This window comes from Martes martes, assembly GCF_963455335.1.
Source record: "Martes martes genome assembly, chromosome: 18".
In the NCBI taxonomy this organism is placed as follows: domain Eukaryota; kingdom Metazoa; phylum Chordata; class Mammalia; order Carnivora; family Mustelidae; genus Martes; species Martes martes.
This window is the reverse complement of record NC_137906.1, coordinates 26708647-26728208: the sequence shown is the minus strand read 5'-3', so window position 1 is coordinate 26728208 and position 19562 is coordinate 26708647. Positions and strand designations below refer to the sequence as shown.

The following is a 19562-nucleotide window of genomic DNA, read 5'->3' as shown; positions in this document are numbered from 1 at the left end:
GCGGGGCCGCTCAGGTCAGCCGGAAGACCGGTGAAGGCTGGCCTCTGACGAACCCGACGGAAGATGAGTTCGTGTTTGGGATTGTTAGACGCACGTCATTGCCGCCAGCGATTCCTGAATCTGTCGAATTAGTTCCCTGTGAAGTATTTGGGAAAGGCTCAGTCTGCCATCTTTAAAAACTCATCATTTATGAAAAGCTCTGTTCAGCAGAATGTTAAGGCCCACGCATCAGAGCAGTACGCGGGGCTGGCTTCGCTCTGAGCAGCTTGGTCTGACTTGCGTGGAGGCCCGAGATAGAATTTAAGATTATCCCTGAGACGAACTCAGCATTACAGCCTTTTCCTCTTAAGTCTCAAGGTACCGATTTAAAATCCCTAGTATTGTAATGGTTCGTTCTTTTTCTTAGCATCTCCTTTTTCATTCATTGGGGTTAAACTTGGCCTTGGCTGACCCTCCTGAGGGTGATCGACTCCAGATTCTCAACGAAGCTTGGAAAGTCATCACTAAGTTGAAGAATCCACAGGTGGGTGACCATTCAGACCTTAGGTCGAACGACTGCCTTTTGTCCAAGTTTTGCAGTATGTTCTTTCCTTTTAAAAAATTATCTTTTGACTAATCGTATATCTGGGGTGGTTTTTTTTTTTAAAGAAATGATTCTTCTTGGGGCACCTGGGTGGCTAAGTGGGTTAAGCCTCTGCCTTCGGCCCAGGTCATGATCTCAGGGTCCTCAGATTGAGCCCTGTATTGGGCTCGCTGCTCAGCGGGGAGCCTGCTTCTTCCTCTCTCTCTCTCTGCCTGCCTCTCTGCCTACTTGTGATCTCGTTCTCTCGCTGTCAAATAAATAAATAAAATCTTAAAAAAAAAATCTTTTAATTGTTTTTGCTAACCTATAGTGGAGAAATGATAACTCTAAAGATATATTTGTTCGACTTTTGTGTTTTAATTATATCAAAAGACCTCTGACTTTGCAGACAGCATCTGAGGTACAACTGTCTATAGTATTTGGATTTGAAAGTAACAGCTAAGACACTCCTAAATGGAAGATAGCAGTCAAACCTGTAATTAGCAAAAGGGAATTCCAGCTGTTGTCCCTTGAATTCTTGTCCCTTGAACAGAGACAGCTGGGGCCTCTTCCTCCCCCCACTTCAGGTCAGGGAGTCTAGGAAAGGTGGACCAGCTGGTGTCAGGTGCTGAAGGCACGTGGTCCCGTAGTGTTGCAGGTTTGCTTGCACGTCTCACTGTCCTCGTCTGCAACACGGCAGCGAGTTGTGTGGCTGCCCCTAGGTAAACGGTACGGGCTGTCTTTGGCTGAAGGACCGGCTGGGCAGACTTCATCACACCTCTTGCCGTTCCTCTCCTGCTAGCAGCACGTCTCAGCTCCGCTGTTATAACAGAACACCACAGACCTGGGGGGCGTACAAACAACAGAAAATAATTTCTATGCTGTTGCAAGTATGAAATCAGGGTGATGGCATGGTCAGATCCTGGTGAAGGCCCTCTTCTGGGCTGCAGACGGTCAGCTCTTCCTCCTCCCTGAGTGGAGAGGGAGAGCGGGCTCTCTGGAGTCCCTTTTATCAGGGCACTAATGCCTTTCATGAGAGCTCCACCTTCACAATCCCTTCACCTCCCAAAGGCCCACTGCCTTGATGCCATCACACTGCGGGGCTGGGATTTTCAACACAGGCATATGTTGGATGCAAACATCCCGTCCGAAACTCAGCAAATAACCGAATATGGGTATGTAACATTTGACACAGTTGTTTACCAAGAAGGAAATACTAGAGTGAGTTTGGTTATAAACCCCTTTCCAGTCACCGCATTCACCGTAGTACATTGAGAATACTGGCCTAATTTATGGGGCGCCTGGGTGGCTCAGTGGGTTAAAACCTCTGCCTTCAGCTCAGGTCATGATCCCAGGGTCCTGGGATCAAGCCCCGCTTCGGGCTCTCTGCTCAGCGGGGAGCCTGCTTCCCTTCCTCTCTCTCTGCCTGCCTTTCTGCCTACTTGTGATCTCTGTCAAATAAATAAATAAAAATCTTAAAAAAAAAGAGAATACTGGCCTAATTTAGAAGACTCAGGAACTTACTTACCAAATCACATACCTAGGTTAAGTTTAGCAAAACCCTCACTAAACTTCAGTTTATAAACTAAACTCTGTTTAACCCAACTCTAGTCAGCTAACCGAACAACATATTTAAAGCACGAGTTAAGTCCAAAGCCTCCGGGCGTGTGGGGCGGGGGTGTGAGCCCTTCCAAGCAACTTTGCATCAAAAGATCACATTCGTGGTTATCTTCCGTCTTGGACTTCACACGGCCTTCTCAGCTTTCCTGTCACACCTTCAGATGTTCCTGGCTTTTCTGGCGTGAACGAGGTAACTCTTTACTTCCCTCCCCATTTCTTTCTTTTCCTTCAAGTGTAGGAACAGAAGAGACACAGTCACAGACTGTATTTTTCCTCGAGCGCTAGCCCCCCTCAACCCGAGCGCTTTCTGGAACAGGCACTATACCCAACTGTTCCCTGCCATTTCCATGACCATCCCACAGTCTCTCTGTGGGTCTTCCCCGGTACTCAAATCGAACACTTAATTTCTTACCTGAAATCTTCAGTGCTTTCTTACCCTTAGGACAACGTACACATCACACCTCTATCAGAAAAATGGTTTCTTTTTTAATGATAGGAATCCTGGTTGTTGTTTTTTTTTTTCCCTCAGAACATGCAAAAATCACATTTAATTCTGGTCTTCAGCCAGGATCCACCATCAATAACTCGGCTGAGGTGTGGCCCAGACTCCTGACTTGTATCTCCACTGCCTTTGAGTTCTTCCCAGTTTTCTTCCTTTCTTTCTTTTTTTTAAAGGTTTTGTTTATTTATTTGACAAACAGAGATCACAGTAGGCAGAGGCAGGCAGAGAGAGAGGGGGATGCAGGCTCCCTGCTGAGCAGAGAACCCGATGCAGGGCTGATCCCAGGACCCTGAGACCATGACCTGAGCCGAAGGCAGAGGCTTTAACCCACTGAGCCACGCAGGCGCCCACTTCCCAGTTTTCTCTCTTCGCCCTAGTAGCACTTCCAGATTGTTAGTTTCATGCAACTTCTGTGTTTCTAGAACTCACTTCTTAGGATCAAATACACCCGCGGGCTAGACTTTTCTGTAGATGAACCAACCAGTCTTGAAATCCCTATCACTTCTCTCTTTGAATTGCCAGAGCGCTTGAAGGGGTTTGTGCGTGATGAGTTTTCACCGTAAGGTCAGCAGGTCAGCGAGGGCGTTCTTATCGCAAAGACGTGTTTGCTTTTTCTCCGCAGGACTACGTTAACTGTGCCGAAGTGTGGGTGGAGTACACGTGCAAGCATTTCACGGTACGTGTGGCCCGTGCTGTTGTTTTTGGAAGAGTTAGGTGTTTATTCATGTTTACTATAATGAGCAAAGCTCGCTGAGGCATTGAGGCATTTTACGGTAGTAATTGTCCTTAACTTATAAGAATCGTGTCCTTTATGTGACAGTGTGCTGGAGTGTTACTGTATGCACGGTGCTCGCGTGTAAATTGGGGAAAGGCTCCATTATACCAAGTGGAGAAGTTTTTTTCACCATGGGAAACCTTAGACACTTCCCTGCTAAAACGCATCGTGACTCTCCCTGGGGTCTAGTTAGTAGCATTTCCACGTATTTGACAAATGTGTCATTTTTTTCTAAGCAAAGGGACTTCTTCCCCTGTGCCCAGACTGGAACCTCGGTGTGGGAAATACTGGGCTTGTGAAGTAACAGCAGCCTTAGAAGCAGGCAGAACCGGGTTCAGATCCTGTTGCCAGAATGATAAAGGGCATCGGCTTTTAAAACACCCAAGTATAGCTTCTATGCAGAAAAAGGCATGTGTCGTAAGTTTGCTACCTGGTGAATCTTGAGGAAGTACACCCGTGTGATCATGGTCCAGACGAAGACGTAGGGAATACCTCCCCCGAGCCCCCTGAACTCAGCTCCCAGTCACAGTCCATGGGAAGTCAAAGGCAGCCACCATCCTGGCCTCTAACTCAGTAAATTGGTTTTGGCCTCGTTTTCAGCATTATGTAAGTGCTGCTCTGTTGATTTTGTTTCTTTGGTCCAACTTTGGTTTTATGCTTTACTTTGGAAACTTCAAACATATGCTGTCCCTTGGACCCATCACCCAGAAATGACCGACTCATGACAGATCTTGCGTCATTTACATATTTACTGCTTCTCCCATCCCTGGGTTATTCTGAAGCAAATCTCGAACACCATGTCTTCACCTGCCAGTTCTCAGCACATACATGTAAAATATAAGATTCCCTTTTCTGAGACCAAATCCCGATATCTTAGCCTAATGAGAAAAAAGATAATACTGCTTTTAATATTAAAAATCATGGGGTGCCTGGGTGGCTCAGTGGGTTCAAGTCTCTGCCTTTGGCTCAGGTCATGATCCCAGGGTCCTGGGATCGAGCCCCGCATCAGGCTCTCTGCTCAGCAGGGAGCCTGCTTCCCCCTCTCTCTCTGCCTGCCTCTCTGCCTACTTGTGATCTCTGTCTGTCAAATAAATAAGATCTTAAAAAAAAAATCAATGTTCAGATGTCCCCAGTTGTCTTGCAATTTTTTTTAGAGTTGCTCGTTCAATCAGGATTAAAATAAAGCCTATACATTGCAGTAGATTTCTTAGTCTTCTCTTTTCCCCTCCTCCTTCCCTTCCCTTGCCACACCCCCCCCCCCCCCCCAATCTGCCATAATATTTGTTTACGAAATTCAGACCTTCGTCCTGTAGAGTTTCCCAGTCTGGACCAGCTAGTTGTATCCGGTGACGGTGTCCTTCTGCTCTCAGTATATCCTGCCAATCAGCAGTTGGTTCTAGAGGCGTCATCAGCTTCCGATTAGACTTTTCGGCACTGTGGGTGGCGTTTGGGGGTTCTCCTGGGAACCTTGTGGTGTCTGCCTGTCCCTCTAATACGTGGGCAGCCACTGAAGCTCGTTGCATCTCACTCACCGTTTCTTAGGGGCTGCAAAATGGTGATATTTGGAATTACAATCAAGTCTTTGTTCATGAGCTGGGATACTTGTAGCAAGAGAAATTTCCCATGTCGGTGTTTGGTTACCCTGAGGTGCAGTTTGCACAGAAAAGGCAGGATTGCCGCTGGGTTGTTTCTTTTCCTTTACTGGTTTTAGAGTAAGGATCTGATTCCTTAGCAAGCCCCAAGGTGGCCAGTGAGTTGTAGTTGTTGGTATCTTGAGGAGCACTTGGATTTAAATACACTTGAATTACATTATTCTTACTGATGCTCATTTGTCCCTTCTCTGTCCAGTGGATGCCTTTTCAGGTTGGCTCCTGAGTCCTTCTCACATGTTCTCCGTAGTCTTTGGTGCCTTCCTTGCCTTCTCTTACAAGATGTTGCAGGCTCCCTGGTGTATTTCTAATCCCAGATTCAGCCTCAGCTATTTCTCCAAGGAGCTCTGGTTCCTTTTAGGGCCATTGTCAGATTTTTTTTTTCTTCTAGCTGTGTGACCCTAGCTAAGTCACTAGACGTCTCTGAGCCTCCACTTTCTTATTGGTAAAATGGGGACAAACATGTCCATGCCCGGGAGTTTAGTAAGGATTAGGCAGGAGAGTAAACATAATGGCAACTATTGAGATAACAAATATTTGTGATACAAATATGTTAAATAACAAATACCAGACGCCTTTCCTGTGAGCTGTGCAGCCTCAGACCTTGCCAGGAGGCTTCACTACTCCTGTGAAAAGGACCGGGGGTCAGCAGACCTTTTCTGCGGAGAGCCAGACAGGAAGCGTTTGATGCGTTGTGGACCACAGGATCTCTGTCACAAGTATCCAGCTCTGTCATTGTAGCGAACAAGCAGCCACAGACAATCTGTGAGTGGGTACAGCTGTGTGTTCCAGTAAACTTGATGCACACTGAAATTTGAATCTCCTGTGACTTTTGTCATGACGTATCATTCTTTTGGTTTGAACGTAAAAAGCATTTTTGGCATTGGGCCATGTAAAAACGGGCATGGGGCTGGATTTGGGCCATGGTTGGTCGACCCCTGATAGAGATGACAAAAGCTGGTGAGCGTCCAGCTTGTTGGGGCTGAGTCTGTGCACTTCCCACCATGCCTTGCTGTTTCCTCTGCCAGCGCCGGGGGAGCGGCTTGGGATGGGCAAGGAGACAGCGGCACGGCCGATTTTACCAGCGCTCAGGGATGGTGACTAGGACAATGTATCACCCCAGAAACTTCGAGGACAATGTTTTAGTCCTGACCTGGTCCAGAAGTAGTTACCTTCAGGGCGATGATAAGGGTGGGATTTCTCTCTTAATATTCTTTCCAGCATTAGATTGGAAACTGTTCCCTGGAGAGTATGGGATATGCTCTGAAGATGTGAGTCCTTGCCCCAGAAAAGTGGCCAGTGACTGCCTTTCAGTGTCTAACACAGGTTTTTTCCCCCGCTCCCCTCAGAAACGAGAGGTGAATACTGTTCTGGCTGATGTCATCAAGCACATGACTCCAGATCGTGCATTTGAAGACTCCTACCCTCAGGTAACAGCTGTGCCTTTGTCATTTCCACACTGTTGGGAATTTTATTCTGTTGAATCACATAGGCATGTTGCATGGGTCGGGCTGTAAAGTCAGATGATCCTGGGTTCAGATCCTGGCTCTGCCATATCGTCACCATCTGCCCTTTACTCTGTTACTGAACCTTATTTATTTTTTTTTAAAGATTTTATTTATTTATTTGACAGACAGAGATCACAAGTAGGCAGAGAGGCAGGCAGAGAGAGAGAGGGAAGCAGGCTCCCTGCTGAGCAGAGAGCCCGATGCGGGCCTCGATCCCAGGACCCTGGGATCATGACCTGAGCCGAAGGCAGAGGCTTAACCCACTGAGCCACCCAGGCGCCCCTGTTACTGAACCTTATTGTGCCTCAGTTTTCTCACCTGTAAAATGGGGCTAGTAGCCGTACACTCTGAGTGGCTGTGAGGATTGCGTGAGGTGCGATATGGGCTGCCCCTGCCCTGCTGCTTGGCACCAGTAAGGAAGGGGCCTGTGTTTTCCAGTTCAGCTAACTTTTTATTTGGAAATAGAGTCAAGCTTATTGGAAAATTGAAAGAATAGCTCAGAGATTGCCCATTATTTTTTTTAGTCAGATTCACCAACCGTGAACATTTTCCATGTTTGCTTTATCGTTGTCACGTGTACACACACACATGTGCATAATACATGTGTAAATTTTTTCGTGGCTCCTTTGAGGATAAGTTGCATACGTGATGCTACTTTGCGTCTGAAGAAGTCAGTAAATATTTCCTAAGAACAAGGGTATTCTCCATATAACCACAGTTTGGTTTTCGACTCCAGAGAGTTTAACATTAATATCTTCATACTGTCTCCTCCACAGTCCATATTGTAGCTTTGTCAGTGGACTCAATAATGTCCTTGATAGCAGGTTTTTTCCCCCTCCAAGATGGAGTCTGGCAAAGGTTCATTTACTGTCAAGTAACTTTCAACCTAATTGAGATTTTATTTTTTATTTAATAACATGATGTTCTGGCACTTACTGCCTGGGATCAATTTCTAGCTTCACTTAGCAGAAGAAAATGAATTACAATTACATGTTCTTGTAAGAAGGTTAGATTCTAACATTTTGGTAAGGGTGTTTTCCCCATTTGCTAATTAAAATAGTTCATCTTTAGAATTTATTTTTTTTTAAAGATTTTATTTATTTATTTGACAGAGATCATAAGTAGGCAGAGAGGCAGGCAGAGAGAGAGGAGGAAGCAGGCTCCCTGTTGAGCAGAGAGCCTGATGCGGAACTCGATCCCAGGACCCTGAGATCATGACCTGAACCGAAGGCAGAGGCTTTAACCCACTGAGCCACCCAGGTGCCCCATCTTTAGAATTTATTGAGGAGGCACTGAGTATCTGACATTTTTCTAGGGGTGATGAAAACATTGTATAGTCTCGCACACCAGGCTCTTGGTAAGCATCGCTGAGTGAATGAAGCGTGTAGAGAGATGGGTCATACCCTTGTGGGTCGTCAAGATCTTGGGCACATGTGAAGACTGAGATGCATTAGAATTTTTGTTAAGGAATATTTAGTAAGACCTTGACTCCCAGGGACCCATTTAATTGAAGACTTTAACATAATAATTTCAATGCAGTCCGTTCCTAAGAGAGAGAGGAATAATTACATTATACAATTCTGTCATATCTAGAAGCAATTTATAAAAGGTACCCCAGGGGTCAGCCTGCATTCTGGAGAGCCTCCCGTATGAGTTGTGAGCGCCTTGTCTTACACGATTTAAAATGATCTCAACAGCAGTGTCTTCAGTATAAACAGAAGTACCTGTCAGTAAATTTTCTCTTCTTGACAGTAACCAGGGCAAGAGGTTTATATTTTCCTTAGAAGCAGCACCTTGGTGGTTCTCTTGTGTCAACAGTGAACATCTCAGGGTGAGGGATGGTAGACATCAGCACCTGGGGCCAAGCTTAGAGACTGCGCCACCATCCTCGGGTAATGATGTGACGTTTGACTCTGCCAGTAAACTCCATTCATTGCCTCTCCATGGAAGTCGAGAAACACAGGGCCATGATGGGCTAGAACAGGGGTCTGCAAAGTATGCCCCAGAGACCCTATGTAATGTAGCCCACCATCTGTTACTGTGAAAAAAGTTATTTTAAAAAATTTTTTTAGGGAGAGAGAGAGAGGGAGAGAGAGAGAGACAGGGAGCAAGGGGAGGAGCAGAGGGAAAAGGAGAGAGAACCCCAATCACACTCTAAGCGTCGAGCCTGATGCTGGGCTCGATCTCACAACCCTGACATCACGACGACCCAGAGCAAACCGAGAGTCACATGCTTGACCGACTGCACCACCCAGGCTCCCCAGGAATAATGTTTTATTGGAACCAGCCGTGCTGTATCAAGAAAAAAGAAACAGCCTGGGGTCTGTGGGGGGTTAGCTTACTCCAGGTCCGGGTTAGGGAAGGGACACAGGGAGCCTGGAACATTTTCTTGTGTCACCGGGTGAAGGAGTACTCCGAGAAAACTGATGGGGGAAAGGACACAGGAGCAGCTTGGAAGGGGCTCTCACAGGCCCCCTAGTTTGAGCACTGGAAGATATAAGGACAGTAATGGATCCATTCCTAAAGTAGGAATCCAGGAGTCCAGACTTAGGGGGAATAGATTGATGAGGGGAGAGGCAGGCACAGGGTGCTGACTGAGTCAGGGAAGAAATGAGAGAGTTCAAAGGTCTCTGTTTGCAGCCATCACAGGCAGTAAAGATAAGAAACCTCGATTTTCAGGCAAGAATCCTCAGTCGATACTCAATCAGTGTAGGGGGGAGAGTATGAGGAGGAGTGTGATAATTTTCATATCCCCCTGGGTCTTTCTAGAATGAATTTTAGCTGCAAGGGGAAAGATAGTGACCATACAGTGGAGACCTCAGACAGGTACTGACCCGCTAATCACACGTCCTGTCACCCGTGAGGAGCCAGTGGATAACGTGTGGCGGCAGGTAGGGCACCCTGAGGAAGAAACAGCATCCTGTCTGTAGCCTTGACATTGAGAAAGCGTGATCGAATTAAGTCATGAGGAAACAGCCGTCATGCCCCAGTTGAGGAACATTCTATGAAGTAATCCGCCTATATTCTTCCAAAATACCATTGTCATTAAGGACACAGGCTAAGGCGCTGTTCTGTATTAACGGAGACTAAAGAGCCACGAAAATGGAAAGCAATGCCTGATCCTGGACTGGGCCCCATGCTGCAGAGAGGGAAAAATAATTCCGTAGAGAACGTACTGAGACAGTTGACAGGAGGGACTGTGGATGATTGAGTTAGATAAGTGTTTGTGTCTGTCAGTGTTAACTTCCATGAATTGGATAACATCTCCGTAGAAATGTCAGGGAATATGATGATTAGGAAACACAAATGAAGTATTGGGGGGCGATAGATCTGAAACATGCAGTCTACTTGTCATGGTTCGGGGGGGAAAAAAAGTAGATGTCTTATATAGAACGGTAAGGCCGATTTAGCAACATATTAAAAATCGGTGAATTTGAATAAAGAGAACATGGGAGTGTACTCTTCTTTCAACTGTGCTGCAAGTTTGAAGTGATTTCAAAATGAAAATTTAAAATGTGTGTGGATTGCGTGTTTACGAATTCTGCCATGAGCTGGGTGGATAGGCGAGGAGGTAAAGCTCATTAGTCACTGTAGAATCTGAGGGGCGAGTAAGTGGCTGTTGGTCACATGTTCTTTGAATTTTCTTGGTTTTCAGCCTTTTCGTAATGAAGGGAAAAAAATCTAAATTGGGAGAGATGCATTATGTGTGACTTAAATATTAAAACAATGTCATGTTTTCCTGGGATTAGTTGCAGTAGATAGGGTTTCCGAAACGGTTCTCACCAGTACCTCACACTGCTCTGCCTCGCAGCCTTGTGTGGCACAGTTTTGTCGTCTTTATTAGTCTTTTGCTTGACCGACCTAGTAAGCTACTTAATTATGAAGTAGGGCTCCTACCGCTTAATACTTTATTTTTAGACCATGAGCATTTTCCTTGTTAAATGATTTCAACAGCAGCATTTTTAATATAAACAAAAGTACCTGTCAGTTTTCTCTTCTTGGCAGTAACCAGGAGCAGGGGTTTATATTTTCCGTAGAAGAAGCACCTCTGTGGTTTTCTCTGTCAACAGGGCTGTGTGCGTCTCAGGGTGAGGGGTGGTGGACATCAGCGCCTGGGTCTCTGGGGCCAAGCTTAGAGACTGCGCCACCATCCTCGGGTAATGATGTGACATTTGACTGCCAGTAAACTCTGTTCATTGCCTCTCCACGGAAGTCAAGAAACACAGGGCCATGATGGGCTAGAACAGGGGTCTGCAAAGTACGCCCCATAGACCATATGTAATACAGCTCACCATCTGTTATTGTGAATAAAGTTTTATTGGAACCAGCCATGCCCATTTGTTCACATGCTCCTTCTGGCTGCTTTTGACCTGCATTAGCTGCGTTCAGTAGTTGTGATGGCTCGGTGGCCCTTTGATGAATTATTGCCCCTCCCCCTGCCCCGAATATTCGTAGCTGATTTTAATAGACAGCTTTCCAAGGAAAGACACTGTACTGCTCTAAGCACGTCACGCGAACCATCCCATTTAACCCTCACGGTGAACAAGATACTGCTTTACTCTCCATTTTACGGAAGAGGAAGATGAGGGTGAGAAGTGGCTTCCCCCAAGACTGCAGAGTAAGACGGGCACACTCAGACTGAGACAGGACCTAACCTACCCCCGGTAATCTCCCATTCCCGAGACATCCCGCTCTCCTTTATTGTAATTGTAATTTCAAATTATGAAAGAAGTTCGCCTTTTAGAAATATCCAACTTTTGGAGTGCCTGGCTGGCTTAGTCGGGGGAGCGTGTGACTCTTGATCTTGGCATTGTGAGTTCGAGCCCCACATTGGGTGTAGAGGATACCTAGAAATAAAATCTTGAAAAAATATATCCAAGTTTTATTAAATAATATGTGTTTTCTGTTTGGTTTTGCAGCTTCAGTCAATAATTAAGAAAGTGATTGCCCACTTCCATGATTTCTCCGTTCTTTTCTCAGTGGTAAGTCACGTTCCTTAATTACCTTTGGAAATTTGTGTCTGAGTGAGGGGTTCACTTCGTGTCTCAGTCATGTTTTCATGATGCCCCAGGCCAAAAGAAATACTTAACAGTTCCCTTTAGGAAGTAGTTGGTGTAAACAACTTCAGTATTTATGGCATAACAATTTAGTCAGCGCTTGAAAAATGAGTACCCAGACTGTGAGAGAAAAAGATTATCTTTCTTTCTTTCGTGCCTCGCTCATGGAATGTGTGCCCCTCTTGAACATCATAGAGCTTCTCAAACCTTGGAGTCAGACTGGACATCTTCTTCCTTATTTCCTCTTCCACATTGATTTTCATATGACACTTGGTTTTTATCACACATGAAGTCTCATTGAGACTCTGAAATAGGTCGAACTCATCATTGTCTCAGTCTCTGACAGCTGACATTTTTTTATGCGTCCCTCACATTTTAAAATATCCCATGATGCCCGTTCACATCGGCTGTATTGCCCTGGGCAAGTACAAATCTAGGGGATTCTCTTCCCTGCTGCCCCTGTGTCTTCTGGTTTCCACTTATGAACACTCACAGAACTGTGTTTCTTGTTTATGTTAAAAATAGGACCTCTGATTTTTTGGAGCTTTGGATCTTTGCATGCGTTGCCTCATACCGTTTTCACAACACCACTAGGAAGTAGGAGCAGTTATGATTGCCACTTTACAGATGGGAAGACTGGTGCTGGAGGAAGTGTGGAGTAATTTGAGTCAGGTGGCGCAGTTAGTAAATGTAGAGTCAGGATGTGGGGGCCACTCTGAACAACTGGCTCTTCTTTCTCTGGTCAATACAATTGTAAAAAAGCCAGAAGCCCACCTTGTGTGTTGTTATCTGGAGAAGCACATGGTCATCTGAAGCTTGCCCAGATTGTTCCCCAAATGTTCACTGGCCCCAGCCCTGACCCCTGGCGCGTGTGAGTGGTTTTAACCCTCCTAGCTTTCACAAACCTGCTTTCACGTGGGTCCTCATCTGACTCGCCTCAGAGAGATGAACGACTTTCTCTGCTCTGAGCTTCAAAAGAAAAGGGACCCCCAAATCCCTTCCAGCAACTTGTGTCAATGGCATGGAGAGTGCTTTTATTTATTTGTTTGTTTTTAGGAAAAATTTTTGCCATTTCTGGACATGTTCCAAAAAGAGAGTGTGCGGGTGGAGGTTTGCAAATGCATCATGGAAGTTTTTATCAAGTAAGTATAACACGGCGTCACCAGAAGCTTCAGTTGCCAGTGCCCCTGTGATGCGTGTGGGTAGGAGTCACTCTGTGTCCTTGGAGGCCTAATGATCCGTATGCATTTAACCTCTGAAATAACATGGAGAGGAAAACCACATTAAAAGGAGCAGTCCTGATAAAAGTTTGTAATCAGTGCCTAAGCAGACGAAGTCATAAGGAGTCGCTGGAACCTGGCCGTCACCTACATTGTATTCCGATGTGTTTTTGGAAGGAGCCATCTGTTAATGAACTACTTAGGGAGTAACATTCTAAAAGATAAAAATAAAGTCATACTTGTCAAGGTCGCAGAGCTAGAAAGCTTTCCGTCTTCCATGCTTAGATTTGTGATCGGTTTTTAAATTTCATTGCTTTCCTTTTGACTACATCTGTGTTTCCCCAAACAGCCTACTGTTGGCGGTACAGGAAATAATTCTAGGTGGCATGGGGAGGAGAGATTTTGATTTTGATTTTAAAAGTTGTGTATTTAAGGATATTTGACAATATATATTATATAACTAGTTTAATTGGTGTTTTCATGTATTTTTTCTAAGACAGAGTTAAATTTAAAAAGTTAAAGTCGCTTAAAATATTAAATATATAGATAGGGTAAAATAAGGTGTGTTAAGATGGAACTTAAATAACCCCAGTTGGGAAAATTGAGTTAGATGTTGCTTGAATAATGTATGTTTTAAGCTTTCCTTGGGTTGTCTTCCTAAAAGGTTAATTCCATATGCTTAGAACAAATAAACCTCCTTTACTTAGGTAAAGATTTGTTATAAGACCTTGTCCTTTTATATTATTTGAAAAGCCAAATTATAGTTTTGTTTGGCACTTAACACAGTTATAGACAGGTTGTAGACAGCTTTAGGAAGAAATGTAGTTAAAAAAAAAAAAATCAGGTTTGCCCATTGCCTGGCTTAGGAAATGCAGCAGCTTTCCCATGATTTTGTAGGATTTAAGGTAATTTTAGGAGAAGTTATAATATGTGCAGAAATGCAGGCTTGTTATTGTTATTGGAAGAAGAATTAAAACCAACCATTGCCGATGCCAACTGAGTAATTTGCTTTATCTCAAATATAAGCAACAAAGGAGAAACTCAGCTCATGCCTTCATTGCTGTGAGTGGACATAACTTTTACTGTCATCTTTAAATGTCTTGTAGGCATCAGCAAGAACCCACAAAGGACCCTGTCATTCTGAACGCCCTTTTGCACGTGTGCAAGACCATGCATGACTCTGTGAAGTAAGCCACGCTCGAGGCTGAGACATAACAGGGATTGGGTCTTAATACCACATAATAGTACATTGGGGAATTACTGCATTAAGCTGCCCTATGGGTATATATCATTTTATGGGGTCTATTAAAATTCTTGCTAATGAGGGCGTTCCAGTTCAGGAGAAGAGAGAGGCTGAGATGAACCTTCCTGAGAAAATGAAATGGCAGATTTGTTGTTGTTCTTCTTGAAGATTGATTTGAGAGAGAGAGAGCAAGAGCTAGTTGGGGGAGGGGCGGAGGGAGAGAATCCATGGCAGACTCCCTGCTGAGCATGGACCCTGAGGTGGGGCTCGATCCCACAACCCTGAGGTCATGGCCTCAGCCTAAACCAAGAGACAGTCAACCGAGTGCGCCACCGAGGCGCCCCAAGATGGCAGATGTTTTTACAAAGGGACTTCTGTTGACAGGAAAGGGCTGGTTTCATCCAAGTGAACTCAAACTCCACGTGTCCTGGAGATTTGAGAGCACCAGATAGGATAATAATGAGTTCACTCATCTAATAACATAGCTGTACATTTTTTCTCATTATTAGCCAATTATTTGAAATTCAGGTGAAATGGCTTCTGTCCCTTACGTGAAGGGCTGGAGGTGTTCAGTAGACTTGAGACTCAGTCCTACGCGTTGGCCTTACCTCTTGGGTCAGAGGTCAAACTGTCACTCCTTTTCTTTCTAGTTTTTTTTTTCCCCTTACATCGCTTCCACGTGATTGTGTTTGAAGCAGTGCCTGCTTATTTGTGGCTAAAATTTTAGTCCCCAAAGAATTTTTAAGTACAGCAGCTTGAGTCACTGGAAAATGTTACAAGAATGGAGAAAACGGTTTTGGAACTTAACCGTCAGCAAGATGAATTTTACTTTTTTTTTTTTTTTTTTCTTCTGAACTTTGGAATCCTTATCTTCATGATCTTGCATTATCAACCTCATGAATAGTTACCAAAATCAAAATATCAAGACTTTTCATAATACATGGAACCGATAGGCTTTTTAGTTGGATAGAAATAGAAATAAAGGCACAAAACACATCAGAAAAGCACCTGTCCTAGTAGGATACTGGGTTTTTAGCTTCGGCAAAATAGAAGGTTTATTTCTGTCTTGCTAAAGGTGTGAGATCAGAAGGTTGGGGTAGGGTCACTGTACCGTAGAGTGCTATCCAGGCTCCTTCTGTCTTATTGCTCGGCCATCCCCCTGCCTTGTCTTCCTGGGGGAAGCTGGCGTACCACGACCATGTCCATGTACAGCCTGCGGGCATTGGAGGACAGCAGTTTTCTTTCTGGGAGAAACTTGGATGGCTCACCCTTGCTTGTGCTCACATCCCCTTGGCTAGAACTATCCTCTGGTTATACCCAGCTGCAGAGGGGGCTGGGCTGTGGAGTCTCAAAGAACGAAAGGGACAGTGCTTTGTTAGCGGACGGAATGCAGTTTTTGCCAGTACTTACTCTCCCCTAGGACAAACCAACACACAAAAGACTTGGCTCCTGTTTTCTCTAGGCTCTTAAGTTTTTTTAAAAAATAAATTTGGGGAACTGTTACTAGGCCTTCACATGTGTAGTTGAAGCTTAAGGACATGACACTGTCTTATTTATATTTGTATTAATACTGCTGTTAGATAGAGGCAATCACAGTCTGTAATTTACTTGAAGATGCTTCCCCAGAATGAGCTGGATTTGGTGGATGGAGAGGGAAGTGGATAATTATATGATAAAGTAAATACAGTAAAATGATAATGGTGGGATCCTGGTGGTAGATATATGGATGTTTGTTGTGGAATTCTTTCAACTTAATTGCTTATTTGAAATTTTTTATTCCAAAATGTTGAACACAACTTCTCCGGAATGCAAAATTTGCAGTTGGACCTTGTTGTCCAAATTCCAAGGGAAAGTTTCCTTCTCCTTTGCTATTAATAAATATGTTCTGAAAACGTCGTCTTTGAGAGAGATGAGAAACACATTTAAGTTATGTTCATTTAGATGATATATTTTCATCAGAAGAAACACACACAGCCCATTGGGAGTTTTTTAAAATCTAGAAAATGCAAAATGCTCTTACCTGTTAAATCGCTTACTTCTTATATATTCTTTAGAAACTTTCATTTATTACCTCAGTGTTAATTATGTACCATTATTGATTTTAGTGCACTCACTCTTGAGGATGAGAAAAGAATGCTGGCATATTTGATTAATGGATTTATAAAAATGGTAAGTATTTGGGAAGAAGTTTCAGGGCACTTGGAAATGTGATGTAATTGTTTGTCCTGAACTCCGGTGAAAGCAGTTAACATTATGTTCCCTGGTGCTTTTCATTTTTATTAAGATAAGATGAAATTAGAAAACATCTTACATTAGCCAGCACTCCCCTGGGGGCAAAGAGAGCCAAGACCAAACTGGCCTAAGGAATAAAAAAAAAAAGGAGGGGGGAGAGGTTTGGATGGGGGATGCCAAGTCCAGGAATGGAGCTCTCAGAAGGAGCAGCCGGCCGTAGGGGTCTCTGTGGTGTCATCAGGACCTGCCCTCTGTAGGTCTGTGGCTTCGGGTTCTGCTCCCGTAGTGTCCTCCCTGGCAGGCTCACTCCCCTGCAGAGCCCTGGGTCCCCAAGCCTGCCAGTGCTGCGGCCCAGCAGAAAGGGCTCCAGGGGAAGTCCTGGGATTGAGTCTCTAGACTAACTAGACTAAAGGTCACCGGCTCATCCCTGCATGAATTGGCGCAGTGAGGGGGAAGGAACACACTGGCTGGGCCTGGGAGACCTTCGCACGCCTGTGCAGCCGTGGATCACATGGATCCTGGGAGTCGGGAGTAGGGGCTCCCAAGGGCACCCAATGTGATGTGCGGCTCATTGGGTGATGGCGGAAGGATGCTGGCGGGAGGGGCAAAATTGTGCGTTAACAACTCATCACAAGACTTTGCAGCTTTCAGTTACTGTGTTTGATTAATTCTTTTTTTTTTTTTTTAAGATTTTATTTATTTATTTGACAGAGATCACAAGTTGGCAGAGAGGCAGGCAGGGAGAGAGGAAGGGAAGCAGGCTCCCCGCTGAGCAGAGAGCCTGATGTGGGGCTCGATCCCAGGACCCTGGGATCATGACCTGAGCCGAAGGCAGAGGCTTTAACCCACTGAGCCACCCAGGCGCCCCTGTTTTATTAATTCTTAACAATCCTGGGGGTTGACTGGAGCCAGGTTGCTCCGTGTACCAGGATCGGGGCCACGGAGGATCCAGGACAGCCTCGCTCCCATGTTGAGGCTCTTGGTGCTGGCTTTTGGGGCCTCATTTCTCACTGGCGTGGCCTCTTTCTGCCATTCTGCCACCATCCAGCCTTCTCAGCCAAGCTGTTTTGTATGGTGCAGGCATGGACAGAAGCTGTGGGGCCTTTTAAGACCAAAGTCCTGCGATCACTCAGTGACTGCTGTCCCATCCTGCTGCATTCCGTTGGTCAAAGCAGTCACCAGGGCTGTCGCCTTGGAGAGCCCGAAAAGTAGACTCCACCCCCAAGGTGGGGGGAGGGGCGTGTCCACAGGGATGCTGCAAAAGGCCAGGCAGAGTGGGAGGGATTCTTACAGCCTTCTTTGGGAACAACCCCCCAGCCCCTCCTAGCCAGAACCACGGTCGTTTTCCTTCTTTGTGCACAAAGCTCAAGTAGCAACCTCTGCTGGTGTCTTATTTTAATATAAATGTCAAGACAAAAGCTGACTAAGAAGTAAATAGCTAGATCACTTTGAAAAGGACCCTGAACATGTGACTTGTTCAACAGGAGGGGTCAGCCTCATCCTTCCTCTGTAGGTAAAATAATCCATTTTCATGCAGAATCAGATTTAACCTTTCAACCGCTGTGTTGGGAAATGCACCTTTTACCACGGGATTCTCCTTGCCCTTGATTTGTACAATGATCAGGTGGTATTTTATCCCTTTATGGGTCTGTCTGAGAGCCACCGGGTTAGAATGGAAAAGAATATGCGGAAATAAGATGGGAAACCTGATAGCTTTAATGGAAATAGCAGTGTTAAACCTCCTCTGGGCAAAAATGATTGCTGTAGCAGTCAAGTTTGTCCTCCTGACCAGCTTTTCATAAATTTGAAGAAATGGATTTTTATTGATGGAGAAATTTCCACGTATGGCTCCCCCAGCCACCCGTAAGTTGCTGAGTTTGGACTCCCCATCAGGAAGCAGAAAGGTGTGGCTCTTATTAGGGAAATCCCTCTGACCAATGGCTCCCAATAACCAAATTTATGTTCTGTGAAAAGGCCACAGCTGACAAACAAAATTCCATTATTTCCTTTCCAGGCATTTCCTTCTAGCCTGGGAAATCCGATTTACATTCTGAGATACTGTTCTGTACTACCCTTTGGTCTTTTTATGTTCTACTCTGGTGCTCATGTCATGAAGAGGAGGTGGTAATAGTAATATTCCAGTTATATGCTGGGCAAAGTCATGTGAAGACTAATAGGTGTTAACCTATTTACTTCCTGCTATGACAGATGAGGGTTTATTTTTCTTACCCCCTTGTGCTCCTTATTTGCCTGTCCCCCTCTTCCCAAAGAGGCATCTGGAGTACACTGCAGAGGCAAGTGTAAATTCGAGTGCATATGTGCGTGTGCCTTTGCATACCCTGGGCATTTCCACCCATTCATGGTTTTGGTGACTTGTCATCACAGGCTTTCCCTACCCATCGAAGCTCAGGGAAACTCTTCTCAATGGTGTGTGCTCCCAGGTGCCTAGGGGTAACATTCTCAGCACCTTTTCCCTTGCTTCTAGGTTTCCTTTGGCCGTGATTTTGAACAACAGCTCAGTTTTTACGTTGAGGCTAGGTCAGTGTTTTGCAACCTGGAACCCGTTCTTGTGCAGTTGATTCACGTAAGGATTTTCATCTTTTCGTTTGTTTTCTCAATAAGTATTTATTAACTATCTGCCAAGCGTGGAGTTTAATCTGGGAGTCTTGTGGCCCCGTAACACTTCTATTCTTCAGGGCATAAAAGCCGGTTTCTCAAAGATTAATCAAATCTGCAATTTTTGCTTAAGTCTTTGGATGGGTTTTTTTTTTTTTTAACCTCTTTTTCTCTGAAATGAGCATATTCTCAGTCCCGTATGCCAGCAGCAAAGTGGGTTGCACTGATGAGTTACAGAAATATTAACGTATGGCTCTAAGAGCTTAACCGGAGTCCCAGGCTAGCTGGTTCTTGGTAGCTCTTCGTGGTGTCCCCACAGCAAAGAAAGAAATAGCAGTTCTGTTGATTAAGAAGTTAGACTCAAAGAACTTAAGTGTTTATGCCCTAACAACTGGGTAGCTCTTAGAAATAGCAATATATGTGAATTGGAAGGAAAAAATATATCTTTATTCTTATTTATTTATTTATTTGACAGAGATCACAAGTAGGCAGAGAGGCAGGCAAAGAGAGAGAGAGGAAGGGAAGCAGAGAGCCCGATGTGGGGCTCAATCCCAGGACCCTGAGATCATGACCTGAGC

The 19562-nt window shown here is 44.9% G+C and overlaps 1 protein-coding gene across 1 annotated transcript in view; it reads left to right on the top strand.

The window, feature by feature from the left end:
• VPS35L (VPS35 endosomal protein sorting factor like) overlaps positions 1-19562 on the top strand; it is a 117228-nt gene that overhangs the window by 58869 nt on the left and 38797 nt on the right. The window contains exons 17-24 of the mRNA XM_080830946.1: positions 407-523; positions 3307-3360; positions 6458-6538; positions 11536-11598; positions 12730-12815; positions 14000-14080; positions 16242-16305; positions 18854-18952. Of these exons, the coding sequence (XP_080687072.1) occupies positions 407-523; positions 3307-3360; positions 6458-6538; positions 11536-11598; positions 12730-12815; positions 14000-14080; positions 16242-16305; positions 18854-18952 (645 nt within the window). The remainder of the gene's footprint in view (positions 1-406; positions 524-3306; positions 3361-6457; positions 6539-11535; positions 11599-12729; positions 12816-13999; positions 14081-16241; positions 16306-18853; positions 18953-19562) is intronic.